The following is a 17,727-nucleotide window of genomic DNA, read 5'->3' on the forward strand; positions in this document are numbered from 1 at the left end:
TCTTGGCAGCTGATGTGACCCTTTTCAAGTCTCCAAAAAACACCTTTCCTCTCGTTTCAATTTTCAGACCATTTATTTACTTTGCACAGAAAAAGTTGTGTTCTCACAAGTAGTTTGTCCAGAACTTAGACATCAACATAACTGAATGATCCAAAAGAATTGCATCATGTATCCAAATTGGAAAAGGCAAAAGTCAGGATTGTGGCGCATAAATGATTTGCCTCCACATGAGTTGTCAAGGCACAGGGATATTTTACTGCAGACCTACAAAATGGTTAAGAGGCTTGGTACACTTAGCCCGAACCAATAGTATATAATCTTGTGTTTTCACTGAACTACTACATTAACGGCTTCATTTTAGTAGTTATCCCATAGGCTCCACCTAAAAATCCAATGCCTCTGATCTGCATTATTTCCATTTTTATACCGGACTACATTAGGCTTTGGTTGCAATACACAGTCACCCCACTTTGACGTGCATCTCTAGTAAAAAAAAAAGTCCTGTGAAATTGTTAGTAATTGTTATCAAGTTGATAAGACACTTCCCTCACAGGAAGGGCCAATGCAGAAATCCCTCCACTTCCTCCAGAAGACAATTTGGACAATGTTCTCTGTAGTGACTACTAGCTGACCTACAATCTACCTCTAGTACAGAGGTCTTAAAACTGCGGTCCGCGACACCCGGGGTGGGAGTCGGGTTCATGGCATCATTTACAGTGGAGTGCAAACGTACTTAGCTGCTACATCAATTGGCCATAAAGTACAGGCAAACATAGGAAATGAGCAGTGCACCAGTGCTGATGAACAAAAATACACCGGAAGAGCGTCTTTGTTTGTTTGGAGCGTTCGCGGTGAGTGGGGAGGAGAAGATGCCTGAACAGGCCTTGCATGGTATCCCATACAGAGAAACCCAGCACGAGAACATTTGGGGGCTTCTGTGTAATGGCACATAGGACGAAAGCAAGGAGAGAAGAGCTCCACGTAATGCATAGAGGCCTTCTTGTCTAAATTGATACTAGATATTGGCGGGAGAGTCTACTGAATAGTTTTTAAAAAGGAACGAATTGACAGCCTACAGGGGGTGCTATGAGTGAAGGCCCAAGGAAGAGGGTCGGGTCTCTTATTTTTATATCATGCTATTTATAGTGCTCAGAAAGGAAAGTGTAGGAGCATTTAGTACTGTACAAAACAAGAGCTATTGAGGGACATCGGTAGGGCCTTTGGGCGCCTTGCACTGAACACCCCAGGGAGCGGGGGAGCTCTTATTTAACAATATAGATTACTTATAGCAGTTTTTAAAAAGCATAAGAGCAGTATGCAGCGCCATATAAAAAGTTTACTAAGCAACACAGGAATAGCCTACTCGGAGTCTCAATTAATGATCTAGAGGTGACGGAAAGATGCATATGCTTTTTTCTTATTAAATAGCGACTGATAAGTATAGTGATTAGAAGAGAAGGTAGAAGTGCAGTAGTCTGTCAAATGTGAAAAGTTATTAAGGACCAGAGATATAGTCAGAGGGGCTTCAGAGAAACGGCCCAGAATAGGTGGTGATGTGAATGGGATATTTTACTTTTAAATAACATTTGGTATTTACAGCTCTTAAAAAAGGCAGAAGTGAAATATTTAGAACTATATTATTATTGGAAGAATTAAAAAAGAAAGGACTTGAGACATTGCTTCACAAGAAAAAGTCTGTCCATGCAACTAAATTTAGTAAAACCTACTGGAAGAAAGCTGGAATCCTTCAGTAATAAATACTCCTACCTGCTTCTGCTTAGCTCTGTGCACATCGAAGAGAAGGAGTGCCACAGTACTAATTCATTTATGCCTAATCTGATAAAAGTTGTAATAACTTTGTTGTGTTCCTTAAATTTTTGTAGTGTGTTCTTGTACTATCTTCTGTTTTCTAAGTTAGTGCGTCCACCGGTAGTGTGATTATCCGTTTTTTTGCCAAAGGGACACATTTGAATAAAGTAGTGTTGCTGTTTTGTGTTTGGGTATGAGAATGGCTGTATGTCTCTGGTACAGTAGTAACGCACCACTCTACTGCTCACAACTTCTCACTGACTCAGAATGTTTTCTTGCACAGAGACGTCCCCTTGCATGTGCTCCAGGTGACTTTTGGTGCCGGTTGCATCGAAACGAACATCCGCTGTAGGACATGGACCGTTTAACACGAGCGACTACCTTCCCATCTTCAGGCACACGTTATATATTTGATTACGTATCGTGAGGTAGAGGCCTTTTTAACTGCACCAAGGGTTTGGGTAGGATGCCTACTGTCACTTCGAGATAAATCCACGTAGTCAAACATGACCAGAGTCTCTCACACGTTTAGGATGATGTCCAGCTGGTCAACTGTTTCTATTCATCAGGAATAGATGGGGGAATGCCAAACTTCCCTTTAGACTTTATATAGCAATTATAAAAAATATTTCAACCAGCTTATTCATTTTTGACACACAAAACAAAATAATCAAAGATTATATGCAACTAGGGGCAAAAAGCAAACATTCTGAAACTACACAATGTTACCCCATAATTAAGAAAAAAAATATTAGATTCACACAATGAACTGTTCACTAGTATAAAATAAGAAGGGGGAATGGATGTGTACACCCTAAATGTTAACACACAGCACATATAAACTAAGGACGATCTAACTTCAAAGAATAATTGAGAAGCCCAAAATTCATAACCAAATTATGATACGGCAGATGAAATATTTATGAGAAAATCAAGACTCTCAGTTCTTTAAGTAACCCCCCCCCCTTGCCACAGAGAGTGATGGAGGGTGAGTCTTAAGTACATGAGGAGTTGAGGTACCCAAGGCTGAGGGTCACTAAGTATACGTGCAGCCCACGTTAAACAGTGTACACTTTAGAGATAGCTGTCATCTTTGTCTCCATGCACGTACAGAGTGTACCATTCCGTAATCATATCTCTCCGCACATAAAGGAGCTCCACTGGCTTCCAGTGGCTAGAATAGAGTTTAAGGCCTTGACATTAGCATTCCGGTCAATACACGGTAACTGCCCTAGTTACTTAAAACAACGCTTGTGTAGCTATAAACAGACCCAACTGCTGAGATCTAATGCACAAAATCTCCCCTGCACTCCTCAATTTAGAAGAGCTCGGATGGGTTGGGGGGGGGGGGCAGATCTTTCTCGGTTTAGGCTTCTAAAGTCTGGAACTCCTTGCCTAACAATACCCGGCATATTGTTTCAGAGTCATTATTCAGGATAGCCGTGAAAACATGGCTCTTCAGCCGTGGTTAGTATGACCAGGGTGTTTTTCTCTGTTTAGACCTTCCTCTGCCTGCCGCCAATTGCTTTAGTGCCAGGACACCTCTGTGTGAGGTAGCTGTTTGCGCTTTATAAATGCCTCTAATATTATTATTATTACTACTCGCTATTCCCCCCTTCGACCCCCCACCCCGCGAGCAATAAGTAGTCTAGGTGTCTGTCTGAGAGAAAGACATCTCCTGTTAGTATCACAGCATGCATCCCATCATCAAGGAAGCATACATATGGGTTCAGATTGGAAATGAACTGTACCTGTGGAAAAACATATTCAATGGTTTAATAGGCCCAATTTTTTTAATGTTGAATCAGATCTGAGTGACTGACTGACTTGCCACAACCAACACTGCTTCAACATATAAAATGGTCCTATGAGCAAGAACTAATTTTCACCAATGACTTCAAATGGAAGCTCGGTTCACAAAACCAAAGGAAGTCTAGAACAAGCATTTACAATGCAATGGTCTCGACCTATTGCATTTGCACCCACACAGAGCCACCTACAAAACAAGCATTAGAAATGCAATAGGTCTCGGATCTATTTGAGTTAGAGGAAATGGCATTGTAAATGGCAATGTCTTTTCGCCATGTGTTATGGAGTGTATGTATGTAGTGTGTAATGGTATTATGTGGTTTGGATTGAAATTGGAGCAATGGTAGCATGCTGAGCTTTAGATGATTATGTTTAAAAGTAAAGTTTGCAATACTGCTATTGGTACAATAGTTAATTGTGGATTCGTTAACAATTGATGTGTGTAGGGATGGCTGTTGGTGTGCACTGATGGGTGGTGGTGTGTGCCTGGTGAAAGCGTGCACTGACGGCTGGTGGTGTGTGTATGCCTGGTGAAAGTGTGCACTGATGGTTGGTGGTGTGTGTGCGCGCCTGGTGAAAGCGTGCAGTGACGGCTGGTGGTGTGTGTGAGCTTGTTGAAAAGCTGATTACCCTGCATACTCACATACTGATTACCCTGCATATTGAAACACTGCTCACCCTGCACACTCACACACTGCTGGCCCTGGACACCTACGTTCTTGCTCACCCTGCATACTCGCACACTGCTCACCCTGCACACTCACACACTGCTGGCCCTGGATACCCACATACTGCTCACCCTGCATACTCACATACTGATTACCCTGCATATTGAAACACTGCTCACCCTGCACACTCACACACTGCTGGCCCTGGACACCTACGTACTGCTCACCCTGCATACTCGCACACTGCTCACCCTGCACACTCACACACTGCTGGCCCTGGATACCCACATACTGCTCACCCTGCATACTCACATACTGATCACCCTGCATACTCACATACTGATCACCCTGCATACTCAAACACTGCTCACCCTGCATACGCACACTCTGCTCACCCTGCACACGCACACACTGCTGGCCCTGGACATCCACATACTGCTCATCCTGCATATGCACACACTGCTTAGCCTGCACACTCATATACTGCTGGCCCTGGACACCCACATACTGATCACCCTGCATACTCACATACTGATCACCCTGCATACTCACACACTGCTCACCCTGCATACTCACACACTGCTCACCCTGCATACTCACACACTGCATGCTTCTGTACTGTGGGTTCTGTGTTCCTGCACTGCTGGGACCAGTGTTCCTGCACTGCTGGGACCAGTGTTCCTGCACTGCTGGGACCAGTGTTCCTGCACTGCTGGGACCAGTGTTCCTGCACTGCTGGGACCAGTGTTCCTGCACTGCTGGGACCAGTGTTCCTGCACTGCTGGGACCAGTGTTCCTGCACTGCTGGGACCAGTGTTCCTGCACTGCTGGGACCAGTGTTCCTGCACTGCTGGGACCAGTGTTCCTGCACTGCTGGGACCAGTGTTCCTGCACTGCTGGGACCAGTGTTCCTGCACTGCTGGGACCAGTGTTCCTGCACTGCTGGGACCAGTGTTCCTGCACTGCTGGGACCAGTGTTCCTGCACTGCTGGGACCAGTGCTCCTGTATTGCTGGGACCAGTGTTCCTGTACTGCTGGGACCAGTGCTCCTTTACTGTGGGTTCCATGTTTCTGTTCTGCGGGGACCAGTGTTCCTGTACTTCTGGGACCAGTGTTCCTGTACTTCTGGGACCAGTGTTCATGTACTGTGGGTTCTGTGCTTCTGTACTGCTAAGACCAGTGTTCCTGTACTGCTGGGACCAGTGTTCCTGTAATGCTGGGAACAGTGCTCATGTACTGCTGGAACCAGTGCTCCTGTACTGTTCCATGCTTCTGTACTGCTGGGACCAGTGTTCCTGTACTACTGGGGCCAGTGTTCCTGCACTCAACTCTGCACTCACTCTGCACTCACTCACTCACACTCTGCACTCACTCACACTCTGCACTCACTCACTCACACTCTGCACTCAAAAGTGTATTTCTTTAACATGTAGAAGCTGTGACATTAATATGTCACATTATATCAATGCACTGGGAAGTACTTATTTATCAGACTGTTTTTAAACATGAACCATTAGTGAAATCAGAAACAAGACAGTTGCCGTATAAACTTGAACGTTGCCCAGAGTATCACAGATCAGCATTGCAGCGTATTCACCTCAGGACGGATTCTGAACACTTGCTCCAGACATCGGAGCACCTTCTATCCCTCTCAACTCAACATCAGGAGCAGGAACACCGGAGGGGAGGGACTGCGGCGTCTTGAGGAAGAAGCAAAACCGAAGTGTGTCAGGAGGCAGCGCGGTCTGTCTGTCTGTCAGCATCACCAGAAGAGACAAACACATAAAATAGCGAGAACCACACAAGAGGCAGGAAACCACAGCAGCCCAAGGTGCCTGGAAGGGGTGGGTCTGCAGTGCACTCCAAGCGCATGATGACGTGTCATGCCCACACTGTCTTTAAGGGGTGTGGCGTAACTGCCAGAGCAGCCGACTTTGGAGCTGGGGGGTCCAGGTTCGAGTTTCGGCATCGGCTGAACTCCTGTGATTCTGGCAAATCATTTCATCTCACAGCGCCTGGAGACCCGCACGAGTCTTTAGCACTATACAAATCCGAGTATTATGATTCTATTGCACACCGCGACTTTCTGAATAAAGAGTCAGCAATAAATGTCAAGTTTCTGAGTGGTCGCCAGTGACTGCTGTGGGTATTTCGGTGTTGTGGCGTGCATGTGGTCACGCGAGCTTTAGAGTGGCATGTGCGTGGTCACGTCTGCTTGGCAGAGGCATGCACTTTTTGCAGTCTGGCAACAAGGCAGCTGGCCCGTAGCCCCAGAGGGAGCTGGTGTTGTGAAGCCCAGGAATGCCCGGGCAAGGGCTGAGCTGGAGACTCCAGGGCCTATGTGTGGTGTAGTGTCGGACTATAGGATGGGGGTGGGGGGGGTTCTGTCACTACTTCCTGTTTCTGAGAGCTCGAGGGGTGCATGGGTGCTGTAATGAGGACCCGCTAATCCAATCCATATTTTAATTGCGTCGAGCTGCCCCGCAGCGTCTGTGTAATGGACATTGACACTCTCACCGGACAAATAACATAATTGGCCGATGGTGCGTTTGATTGGAGGCTTGACGTGTGTGTATGACGGTGTGTCTCTCACCGGACAAAACATAATTGGCCGATGGTGCGTTTGATTGGAGGCTTGACGTGTGTGGAGGACGGTGTGTTTGATTGGAGGCAATCACTCTCACTCTGCACTCACTCTCTCACTCACACTCTGCACTCACAATGCCATTACCTCTAACTCAAATAAATCCGAGACCTATTGCACTCTCCACTCACTCACACTCTGCACTCACTCACACTCTGCACTCACTCACACTCTGCACTCACTCACACTCTGCACTAAAAAGTGCATTTCTTTAACACGTAAAAGCTGTGACATTAATAGGTCACATTATATCAATGCACTGAGAAGTACTTATTTATCGGACTGTTTTTAAACATGAACCATTGGTGAAATCAGAAACAAGACAGTTGTCGTATAAACCTGAACGTTGCCTAGAGTATCACAGAGCAGCATTGCAGCGTATTCACCTCAGGACTGATTCTGAACACTTGCTCCAGACATCGGAGCACCTTCTATCCCTCTCAACTCAACATCAGGAGCAGGAACACCGGAGGGGAGGGGCTGCGGCGTCTTGAGGAAGAAGCAAAACCGAAGAGTGTCAGGAGGCAGCGCGGTCTGTCTGTCTGTCAGCATCACCCGAAGAGACAAACACATAAAATAGCGAGAACCACACAAGGGGCAGGAAACCACAGCATCCCGAGGTGCCTGGAAGGGGCGGGTCTGCAGTGCACTCCAAACGCATGATGACGTGTCATGCCCAAACTGTCTTTAAGGGGTGTGGCGTAACTGCCAGAGCAGCAGACTTTGGAGCTGGGGGGTCCAGGTTCGAGTTTCGGCATCGGCTGAACTCCTGTGATTCTGGCAAATCATTTCATCTCATACAGCGCCTGGAAACCCGCACGAGTCTTTAGCACTATACAAATCCGAGTATTATGATTCTATTGCACACCGCGACTTTCTGAATAAAGAGTCAGCAATAAATGTCAAGTTTCTGAGTGGTCGCCAGTGACTGCTGTGGGTATTTCGGTGTTGTAGCGTGCATGTGGTCACGGGAGCTTGAGTGGCATGTGCGTGGTCATTTATGCTTGGCAGTGGCATGCACTTTTTGCAGTTAGCTAGTTAGTTAGCAGGCAGCTAGCATTGGTGGCAGCATAGGTGATGAGACAACAGGGAGGGGAGGTGCGAAGTCTGTGGATTTATTTATGCTATTTTATATAGCGCTGACTTTACCCGAAGGTGACAGAGCGCTCGACAAAAGCCACAGAGCTGATATAAGAGAACATTACAAGTGAACAAATTACAGAAGCAAAAGTTACAATACCTGAGGCAATAGTGACAATTGTGAGTGTACAACGTACAAGAAGTAGCAAAGACAATGGGGAGGTTCATTCTGTGAGGGTCAGAATGTCAGACTGAAGTCAAGCTTTGACCGGGAGGCGGCATGCGCACAACACACACAGCAGAGAAAACGAGGCTTCGTAGAGCAGACAGCAAACAATGGTGCACGCGCGCCCAGCATCTGTCTTCAATTACCGCGAGCCATGGCAGCTGGTAATTGAAGAAATATAGCCTTCTGCTGCTCGTGTCCGCACGGAATATGCACGAGGCGGAGCAACTCTACCGCCTGTGGCCTATTGTGTCCTGTCTTCTAAAAAGACAGGCATGCGAGACCCAATTGCCATGCAGCTGCCATAAATAACGAGCAAAAATCACGAGCTTCTCTGGAATTCGTAGGTTAGATTTTCGAAGCACTCAGAAATGGACTCTTAAGCCACGCCCACTTCGTGGGACGTAGGCCGAGCCCTAAAAAGCGACCCACAGAGCCCCACACACACACACACCGCGCACCACACACACACACACACACCGAGCCCCCCACACACACACCGAGCCCCCCCCCACACACACACACACACACCAAGCTCCACACACACCCCCACAGAGCCCCCCACACACAGAACAGAGGTCAAGGAAAACGGAAGAACAGAGGTCAAGGAAAACGGAAGAACAGAGGTCAAGGAAAACGGAAGAACAGAGGTCAAGGAAAATGGAAGAACAGAGGGCGTGGGTGGGGGCACGAGCACAACGAGGACCAGCGGGGTGGGGGGGGACACGAGCACAACGAGGAACAGCGGGGTGGGGGGGGCACAAGCACAACGAGGAACAGCGAGGTGGGGGAGGACATGAGCACAACGAGGGTTAGGGGGTGGGGTGGCACGAGCACAACGAGGAACAGGGGGGTGGGGGCAGAAAGCTAGCACAACGAGGGTCAGGGGGTGGGGGGACACGAGCACAACGAGGGTCAGGGGGGTGGGGGGACACGAGCACAACGAGGGGGGGTGGGGGCAGAGAGCTAGCACAACGAGGGTCAGGGGGTGGGGGGACACGAGCACAACGAGGGTCAGGGGGACACGAGCACAACGAGGGTCAGGGGGGTGGGGGGACACGAGCACAACGAGGGTCAGGGGGTGGGGGGACACGAGCACAACGAGGGTCAGGGGGGTGGGGGGACACGAGCACAACGAGGGTCAGGGGGGTGGGGGGGGACACGAGCACAACGAGGGTCAGGGGGGTGGGGGGGGCACGAGCACAACGAGGGTCAGGGGGGTGGGGGGGAAACGAGCACAACGAGGGTCAGGGGAGCGGGGGGGTCAGAAATGCGAGGACAACGAGGAACACGAGCACAACGAGCAACAGGGGGGCAGAGGGGAGGGCGAAGAGCGAGAAAATCAGGCACTCACCGGCGGCTGGGGCGGAGGACTCGGTGACTTCTTCCGGCGGGGATCATAGCGAAATGGCATAACAAAAGCGCCGGCATTATTGCGATTCGGGGGCGCGTTTTTTTGCCGAGTGACGGATGGCGTCACTGATTAAAAAATGCAAAAAAACACCCCTCCGAATCCGCTCAAGCCAGGGCTAGAACAGAGTAACGCCCCTCTCCTCCAATGGCTGGCCAGCATTCACGAGGCCAGCCAATGGAGAAGAGGGGCGGGTTCAAGCCCCACTGTAGGGAAAACATAAAATCTCGGGCTCCGCCCACACGCTAGGCCCGAGACCTAAAAAAGCGGATTCCATCAACTCGAGCCCACAGGGGAAATTCCCGGTGAGAAAAAAACGGGCAGTCGAGGCCTGGGGAGGGGCTTCAATGAGCGGAAGCAGTTGCTTCTAATGTCGAGTCATTACTAACAGGTCCTAACGCGGTCCCTTTAACGAAGTTGACTTTGTGAAAATGAATTAACTTGAAGTTGCAATCATGTGGCTGCAATGACAGGATGGGCATACCTGCAGCCCTCTGAATGTAACTTTCACTAAGAAAGAGCAAATGACGTAACCCTCAGAGGCATCAATGCAAACTGAGCAGAGGAAATACTTGATCCCCCTAAGTCAGGGTGCAGAAACGTTTTAAGGCAGGGGCAAAATGAGCAATTGCCCAGCCCACCCACCTGTGGAAGGAGGCTACTGAAACGAGTAGCCATTCTCTCCCTTTGTCCCTCTCGCTTTCCTCCCCCATCCTTTGCTTCTTTCTCTATCTCCTCCTCTCTCGCCCTCGCCCCTACTATTAACACTCTTTTACTACTTCACTCAATCTCTTGGACTACTAATGTGTGCGCGCTGTCTGTACCTCCATGAAACGTACAGTTAACTCCTGTTTTCTGTGCCCCTCTCTCCAACTCTCCCCTCGCTTTTGACCTCTTGCTTCGTCCCTACCAACAGTCCTTAAGATGACACCGGCGGGTGCGCGCTGCAACACTCAGGAGCAACCTGTGGAGTTAGGACACAGGGTGCAATCCTCTGAGAAGCCCCACACTGTCCTCCGGGGTAGGACACATCATCACCCTCAGTCATGAAGCTGGCACACTTCAGTCCATTCATCTTTGTGGACCACTTGGACAACCCAGTCCTTAACAGCCAAACCACACATGAAATTCCAATAAGTGCATGGAAGGCAAGCCTAGCAGGTGCTTCCATGCACCAGGGGCACATGGTTTTTCCTGTACACGCCACCGTTCTAATGTGTGCTACCGCAAACAAATCGAGCGGCGTGAAACAGAACTACCACTCCCAGAGTACGGTATTTTGGTGAACTAACTCATAGGAATGAAGCACGGTATCTTTGCTGACCACATGGGAAAGGGGCAAATAATTGGAATTATTGCGCTAGAAAAATCACTACAGAGGTAAAACTGTGCAGCAGCAAAATACAACCCTAACAGAGGCTCCCAAATCATCAGTGCCCGGCCCAGCCACCATCACCGGGATGAGATAAGGCCAGAGCTCAGGCGCCAGGAGCAGCAAGGTGTCCAGAGGGGCGGGCAAGTGGACAATGGCATGCACGCTGGGTGCCGATAAGTACTATGGGCGGATCCTTTGTGTCAATCCAGGCTGCACACCTGAGTAAGGGGGCCTTCCATCAGTATCTGGGTCCCCAACACCCTCCATCCCTGCTCCCTCTAAACGCGATCCTTACCTCTCGGACCTGGGCCTCCTCCCGCAGCGCAGGCTTCAGAAGCTTCACCAAAGAAACGCTGTCCGCCCCCTCTCCCCGGGCCATGCCGGCGCCCTCTGCAGCTGGTTCCGAGGGGCCTGGCTCTCACCGCCGGAGGCTGTCGCAATGGCTCACTGTGTGTGCCTCACTCAGGAGTCCCCGTGATTCACTGCGAGGATGTCTGGCGCTCTCCCGGGGTTGGCTTCCAGCTCACTGAGGAGTCCAATGCGCCTACCTCTGAAGGGGGGGGGGGACACGAGCACAACGAGGGTCAGGGGGGTGGGGGGAGACACGCGTACAACGAGGGTCTGGGGGTGGGGGGAAACTAGCACAACGAGCAACAGGGGGGCGGGGGGCGGAAATGCGAGGACAATGAGCAACAGGGGGGCGGAGGGGTGGGGGGTGGGAGAAGAGTGAGAAAATCAAGCACTCACTGGCGGCTGGGGCGGAGGACTCGGCGACTTTTTCCGGCAGGGATTAGAGCGAAATGGCATACCAAAAGCGCCGCCATTTTTGCGATTCGGGGGCGTGTTTTTTTGCTGAGTGACGGATGACGTCACTGATTAAAAAATGCAAAAAAGCACGCCCCCGAATCCGCTCAAGCTGGGGCTAGAACCGAGAGACGCCCCTCTCCTCCAATGGCTGGCCAGCATTTAAGAGGCCAGCCAATGGAGAAGAGGGGCGGGTTCAAGCCCCACTGTAGGGAAAACATAAAATCTCGGGCTCCGCCCACACTGCTTACGCAATATGAAGCTAGGCCCGAGATCTAAAAAGGGGCAGGAAACTTTGTTGCCTTCCCATCCAGGACTGGACTTGATGACTGAGGACAAAAGCATAATTTTGCTCTGATGTGAAAGAACAAGGAAAACAGCCCTTCCAGCTGAGCCCACGAACAGCAAGGGCCAGCTGTTTCAAATGCTGGTATGAGAACTGCTCACAAACCAGCTCCTACCGTACATCATAGGGTAACAACACGAGCATTCTTGTGACTCCACCATACCAACGCACTCAGCAGAAAAACCAGGGGCCAGAGCTATCAAATATTTAAGCAGTCAGAAACACACGGAATAGGTGTTATTTATTTAATTATACATATTACGTCGCCTATCGACTTCCCTGCTCCCACCGCGTTTACCTGTGCCGGCCTTCGCTGTGTTTACCTACTCCTAAAATGGGTTTCTGACTGGATATTTATTCAGTATTAGGAAGGGGCGTGTTTTGGGTGTCCCTTCCAAATACCAAATCATAACAGATATATCAATGGTTTGTGAGTGGACTTATGGTTGCTAATCAATCGACTCCCAACTTAGGGTGGTAACTCATTCACAAAAGGGAAGGGGGGGGGTCCTTTGAGAATTGTGGGAAACGTTTTGTGGCAGCGGTAGGCAGTGGCCATGGGAGACCACTGTACAAAGGACACTCATGATGAAAGGTTGAATACATTTTGTATCTAAGAGTACAATCACTTCACTCCCAGTAGCTGATGTTTCAATAGCTATCGTAAAGTTTAGATGTTAAAAGGACAGACAGCCTATTTGAAGAAGGATAGACTCATTTTTAAGCTTTCAGACATCATAAGACGCTTCTTAGGAGTACTGGAGGTTCTTAAATGATAAGAGTTGCCTTCATGGCCTCCCAAGTAATAACTTGAATACTCTCTTGATTTTAGTTAACAACGCAACATTTATTTCTACTACAGCCTAGTTTCAGGGCTCTCCTTTCTATATTGTCTGTTGTTGCTTTTTGTGCTAATATTTAGGAACACTCAAGTTGGTGTGCCAGCCTCGTGCTCTTGGAACTTGAGACGTACACAGTAGAACCATAATCATATACTGCTAAATTAATGTAACACACCGACTCTTAACTTGAGGTCTGTGGACTGCTTGAGGTCCGTAAAGGGTACTCAGGGTCTCCACAAATGGTCAGAAAATTAAATATACACATATTAAGGTGTATATAAATGAAGAAGCTACATTTTAAGTTGCAAATGTGTAAACTTTTTGTAAATATGAAGGAAATTGGAGGCTAAAAATTGAGTTAGTATCCTCAGATTGATTTGTGGGAGCAGTGCAAGTGCATCAAACAGAATATGTTGGAAGATGAGTGGCAATTCAAATTTAGAAAATCTCTAACCTTCCCATTAAAATTAAAATTCTGATTTTATATTTGTGGATTTAATAAAATATGTCCTCACTAATGTATTTGTCTGAATGCTTGTTTCTGTATTTTTTGTGCACAGTTTGTGTTTCAAATCATTGAAAATGCTTATGCCAAGGGTCCCCAGTTCCCAGTAATGACTCAGGGTCCTCAGATTTCAATAGTGATTTATTGGGGCGTTACCAGGTTCCAGTTATGATTAAGTGAGAGTCCACAGAAGTTAAACTGGTAAGAACCACAGATTTACTGAGCGCTGCTTAATGTTGACAGAGAAATATGAAGTTTACACTTAGTTTGATGCTTAGGACACCAGGAATGACCATCTGGTCTCTGCCTGTGCGAGCATGGGTAACATCCAACAATTAAACTAACTTCTGCATGATGGTAAGCTAACAGCTATTGTATTGTGATATTTAAGTGTTCTTAGATATGATGCTATGGTAGACACAGGGGCCACTAGGCAGGGCTAAGCCATAATATCACTAAACACTGCAAGGAGAACACCATGTCACCAGATACAGGCAGAGTAATTAACCAGCATTTAAAATACAGACCGGTGTATGGAGTCACTACAGTTAGGTAGGCCGTTATTGTCACTGATAATAATAAAAAGTTTGAACTTTCTGATTTGATAGTACCAATCGAAGTAACATACCGAATACTCTCAATTTGTTGGCCATCCAATTATGAAACAAACTGATGTTTTTGGAGAGTGATCTCACCAGCAATGGCAGCCCTCGTGGGGCACCACCTGCAGCTTGTGCTGCACTTGTTTGAGTAAGGGTGCATCACAGAGGTGGTGTAATCCTTGAAGATGAACTGGAGAACAAGGGTGAAAGGTAATTAGTTTTCTTTTCACTGTCTTTACACACGTCTAACTTGCTGATGATCGCAATGTACTGGTAAATAGGTCCTTTTACCAACTTTGTTTTTAAAAGAGGGTTAATGTTAGACCATTAGCAGGGGGCACTGGCATTTGCATCTGAAAGACTATCTCTGCCCTTTAACCACTGAGCCAACTGGTGATTGCCTGCAGCAAAAGAGGCAGAAATCCCAGGACAAAATTTTATTTTGCATTTCACAACTCTGCGCTTTGGCACCAAAAAATAGAATCTCATTGTCTATTTTTTTAAGCCAACATCGGTTACATTGTGGGTACTGTAGTTTTACTTTTAACAGTTTCATTATGGGATCAAAACCCCAGCATGCAAAGTGTTGTTGGCTAAAATTGGCTGGATGTGTTACAAATGGCATGAAGTCACTTCCCAGTTCTCCTTTAAAATGTTGCAAAGTCACTTGTTGTATTTCAAAAACTGCTTGCCTCATACGTAAAATCAAAAGCAAACTCTGCTCATATAGTTTGCGAGGGACACTTTCACTCACATCATGCATAAAGCAAGCATTAGCAATGTGGATTGCTTTTTTTCTTAGGTAGAGTGGAAAGTTTTATACTGAGCTTCATAAAACAGTAAAGGTAAAAATGTACAGCCACAGCACAACTATGCCTAACACAAACAATAAGTAAAGTGCATCTGGCAGCAGCACAAGGAAAATCACATGATTCCCTCATACATACAGGCACTGCACAGATAACTAACGCACTAGCGAATGAGAGGAGTTCCAAAACTTATATAATTTTCAAAAACAGTCAAACATACAGAAAGAACAACATTCCTTCAAGAAACAACTGAATCTGTTACAGAAATACCATACATTCATGTACTCGTATAGGATGATGAATGCTCACCTACCCAGAATGGTATGCTTCATTTGTGAGTTCTATATCTTGCACTGAGAAGCATTCAAGTGTACTAGTGTCGAGTGATTGTAAAGTTTCGCAGTTATGGGTTTCTCACTTTGGGTGAGGTTATGTCACTTATGCCGACTTTTATGAATTCCTTTAGCTAAACTGTCAGATATTATAGATTTTATGTCGGTGAGCTAAAATAGTTGTTTTACTGGGATCTCCCTACTGCGATTTATAACAGGAGGAGACCCTTCATCTCTCATCCATCAACATGGTTTAGTGCTTGAATATTGCCCCATTAGGCTAAGGTGTCTTTCCCAGGAATTCAGGTATCTTACAAATATTGTGAAATAAAGCCTGCTTTATAGAGCATGCCCATCAGCCTCAGGAGTAAGGGTAAAGGGGTAAGTCTTGCAGCAGGCTATTGGTGAGAATGTAAGTATGAAGCATCTGTCCCGGGTTAAGTCAATGTAATCTCAGCCTACACTATGAAACAACCATGAGACAGTCCATGCTGCCAAGCCACACTAGCAGCTGACTGGGTGTGGACATCGAAAGTGCAGAGGTATTGAGACCACGAACCATACGCCCAACACCAAAGCATCTCCTCCCTCACTGCCATTGCCAATAGTGCAGTCTGGTGTGACAATTTTATTAGGGACTCATGAGGGCCACCAGGGGTGGAAAGAATCTCATTTCCTCCTCTATAAGCCTTTACATTTGTCGTAGATAGAGCAAACCTACGACTATTAAAATATATAAAAATAGGGTTTTTTGAACAGTGTACATCCTGAACTAAATTATCCCAAGTTGCACTCAAATGTGATGATCATAGAAAATGAAGCAGAGGGGGAAAAGTAACTTCCCTGGGTCACACGGTTTCATCAAGCTGGCAACGTGTGACTGTAACCAGGGTCTCTGGGTCAAGGCCTGCAAATAGTTTTGTCCCGGGTCCAATAGAATCTTCTTACTAGTTTGGGCATGTTATGCAAGGGCATTCAAATTATCATTTGTTTTCCACAAGATAGGAAAACAGCAATGGAAAAACCCCTCTTCGCGGAACAGCTACAACTTGAGCAGAAGCATTTCAAGCATCCAATCTGTGGAGAATGGGTGCAGCTAGAGATCCATCAGCACAAGCAGGTACAAATTGGGCAACAGCAGTACAAGCTTTAGTTCCTCTCAGAATAGTGACAGCATGACTACACATCCCCTCTCTCACAGAAGGCAGCAAGTGCAATCTTCCATTTGCTCAAAAAATATACAGCATCGCTCACAGAACATAAACGTTTAAGGCATAACTCACATATAGGTTACACACATCTCTGAAACAGGGGCTTACTCAATGAATGGAATCTATAGATGGTGGACTGAGTGAATATGAATTGACACCCTTCTCACTAAGGTGATATTCCACGCCAGACCTGGTGTCTCTCAGACCTGCTTTTGATTCTTTGTTTTTCAACGTATTGAGAAATTGCAGTAAGATAGATAGTAGGTCATTATTATTTGGGAAGCTTCGCCAAAGTCTTCGTAACTATGCTCTCCAAACAGGCACAGAGCTGTCAACCTCTTCGAAAATGTTTTAAATACACGTGGATCAGGCTGTGTGCATCCCAGTACAGGTGGTTCACCTGTTCAAAACGTTGAGGGCCACCAGTACTCAGCAGTCAAAGGGATACATCTGGATATTTGAGTGTGGATTGGGCACATGCACGGCGAAGCCTTTAAAGGTAGACCAGTAAAAAAATTATAACGTGAACGTCACTCCACACAACCAAAACTACACACACTAGAGAGGCGGAAATTAACCCACGTCTGTAGAGTGATGGCCAGACATGCTGCACCCGTCAGCCTGAAACAACTACAGGGACTTCAATACCTTAGGGGCTTAACGGCCAAAGCAGCCCACTCTCGAGCTCGGGTACATATCTCGAGCCTCGGAGTCGGTTTAACATCCTGTAATTCTGGGCAAATCACTCAACCTCCCCAAGCCTAACCAAAATATGAACGTGTATTTGTGTAATGTAACTCGGCAGTGCGGTACATGCTACGCAAACATCTCACCATGGTGCTATATGACACAAGTGATCACGCGCAGCTTCCTTTAGCGTAGTCGTAGACGAGAGTCACGCAGATACTTGCTAATGTACCGTTTCCACAATTTCCACGAGTGTTTTCACCTGCCAGGCGCCGCCATAATGGGACCTACCACCTGACGATCGTGATTTAGAGGGTGGCAGGCCGACAGATGTTTCAGAGGCTCCTTGAATAAATGAAAACTGCGAGTGCACACCGCTGCCATGCTAAACTATGAAAGAAACGCACAGACGTAATAAAAAAGAGAAATACTTCGCTGCTAATGCGAAATCACCATATCAAGATTTAGTTCACCCCTGCAATGGGATGGTTTGAGCCATACACCAAATACAGTCAGGAACAAGCAGCTTGCAAAGGCCAACGAATGGGTGAGCAGAAGCTTCGTTCC

The 17,727-nt window shown here is 47.2% G+C and overlaps 1 protein-coding gene across 1 annotated transcript in view; it reads right to left on the reverse strand.

Moving 5' to 3' along the window:
• Positions 1-17,452, reverse strand: part of LTV1 (LTV1 ribosome biogenesis factor) — a 206,026-nt gene extending 188,574 nt beyond the window's left edge. The window contains exon 1 of the mRNA XM_078648994.1: positions 17,307-17,452. Coding sequence (XP_078505120.1) covers positions 17,307-17,309 — 3 coding nt within the window. The 5' untranslated portion in view covers positions 17,310-17,452. The remainder of the gene's footprint in view (positions 1-17,306) is intronic.
• Positions 17,453-17,727: the final 275 nt, after the last annotated feature.

The sequence above is a fragment of the Lissotriton helveticus genome, chromosome 6, assembly GCF_964261635.1.
Source record: "Lissotriton helveticus chromosome 6, aLisHel1.1, whole genome shotgun sequence".
Taxonomy (NCBI): Eukaryota; Metazoa; Chordata; class Amphibia; order Caudata; family Salamandridae; genus Lissotriton; species Lissotriton helveticus.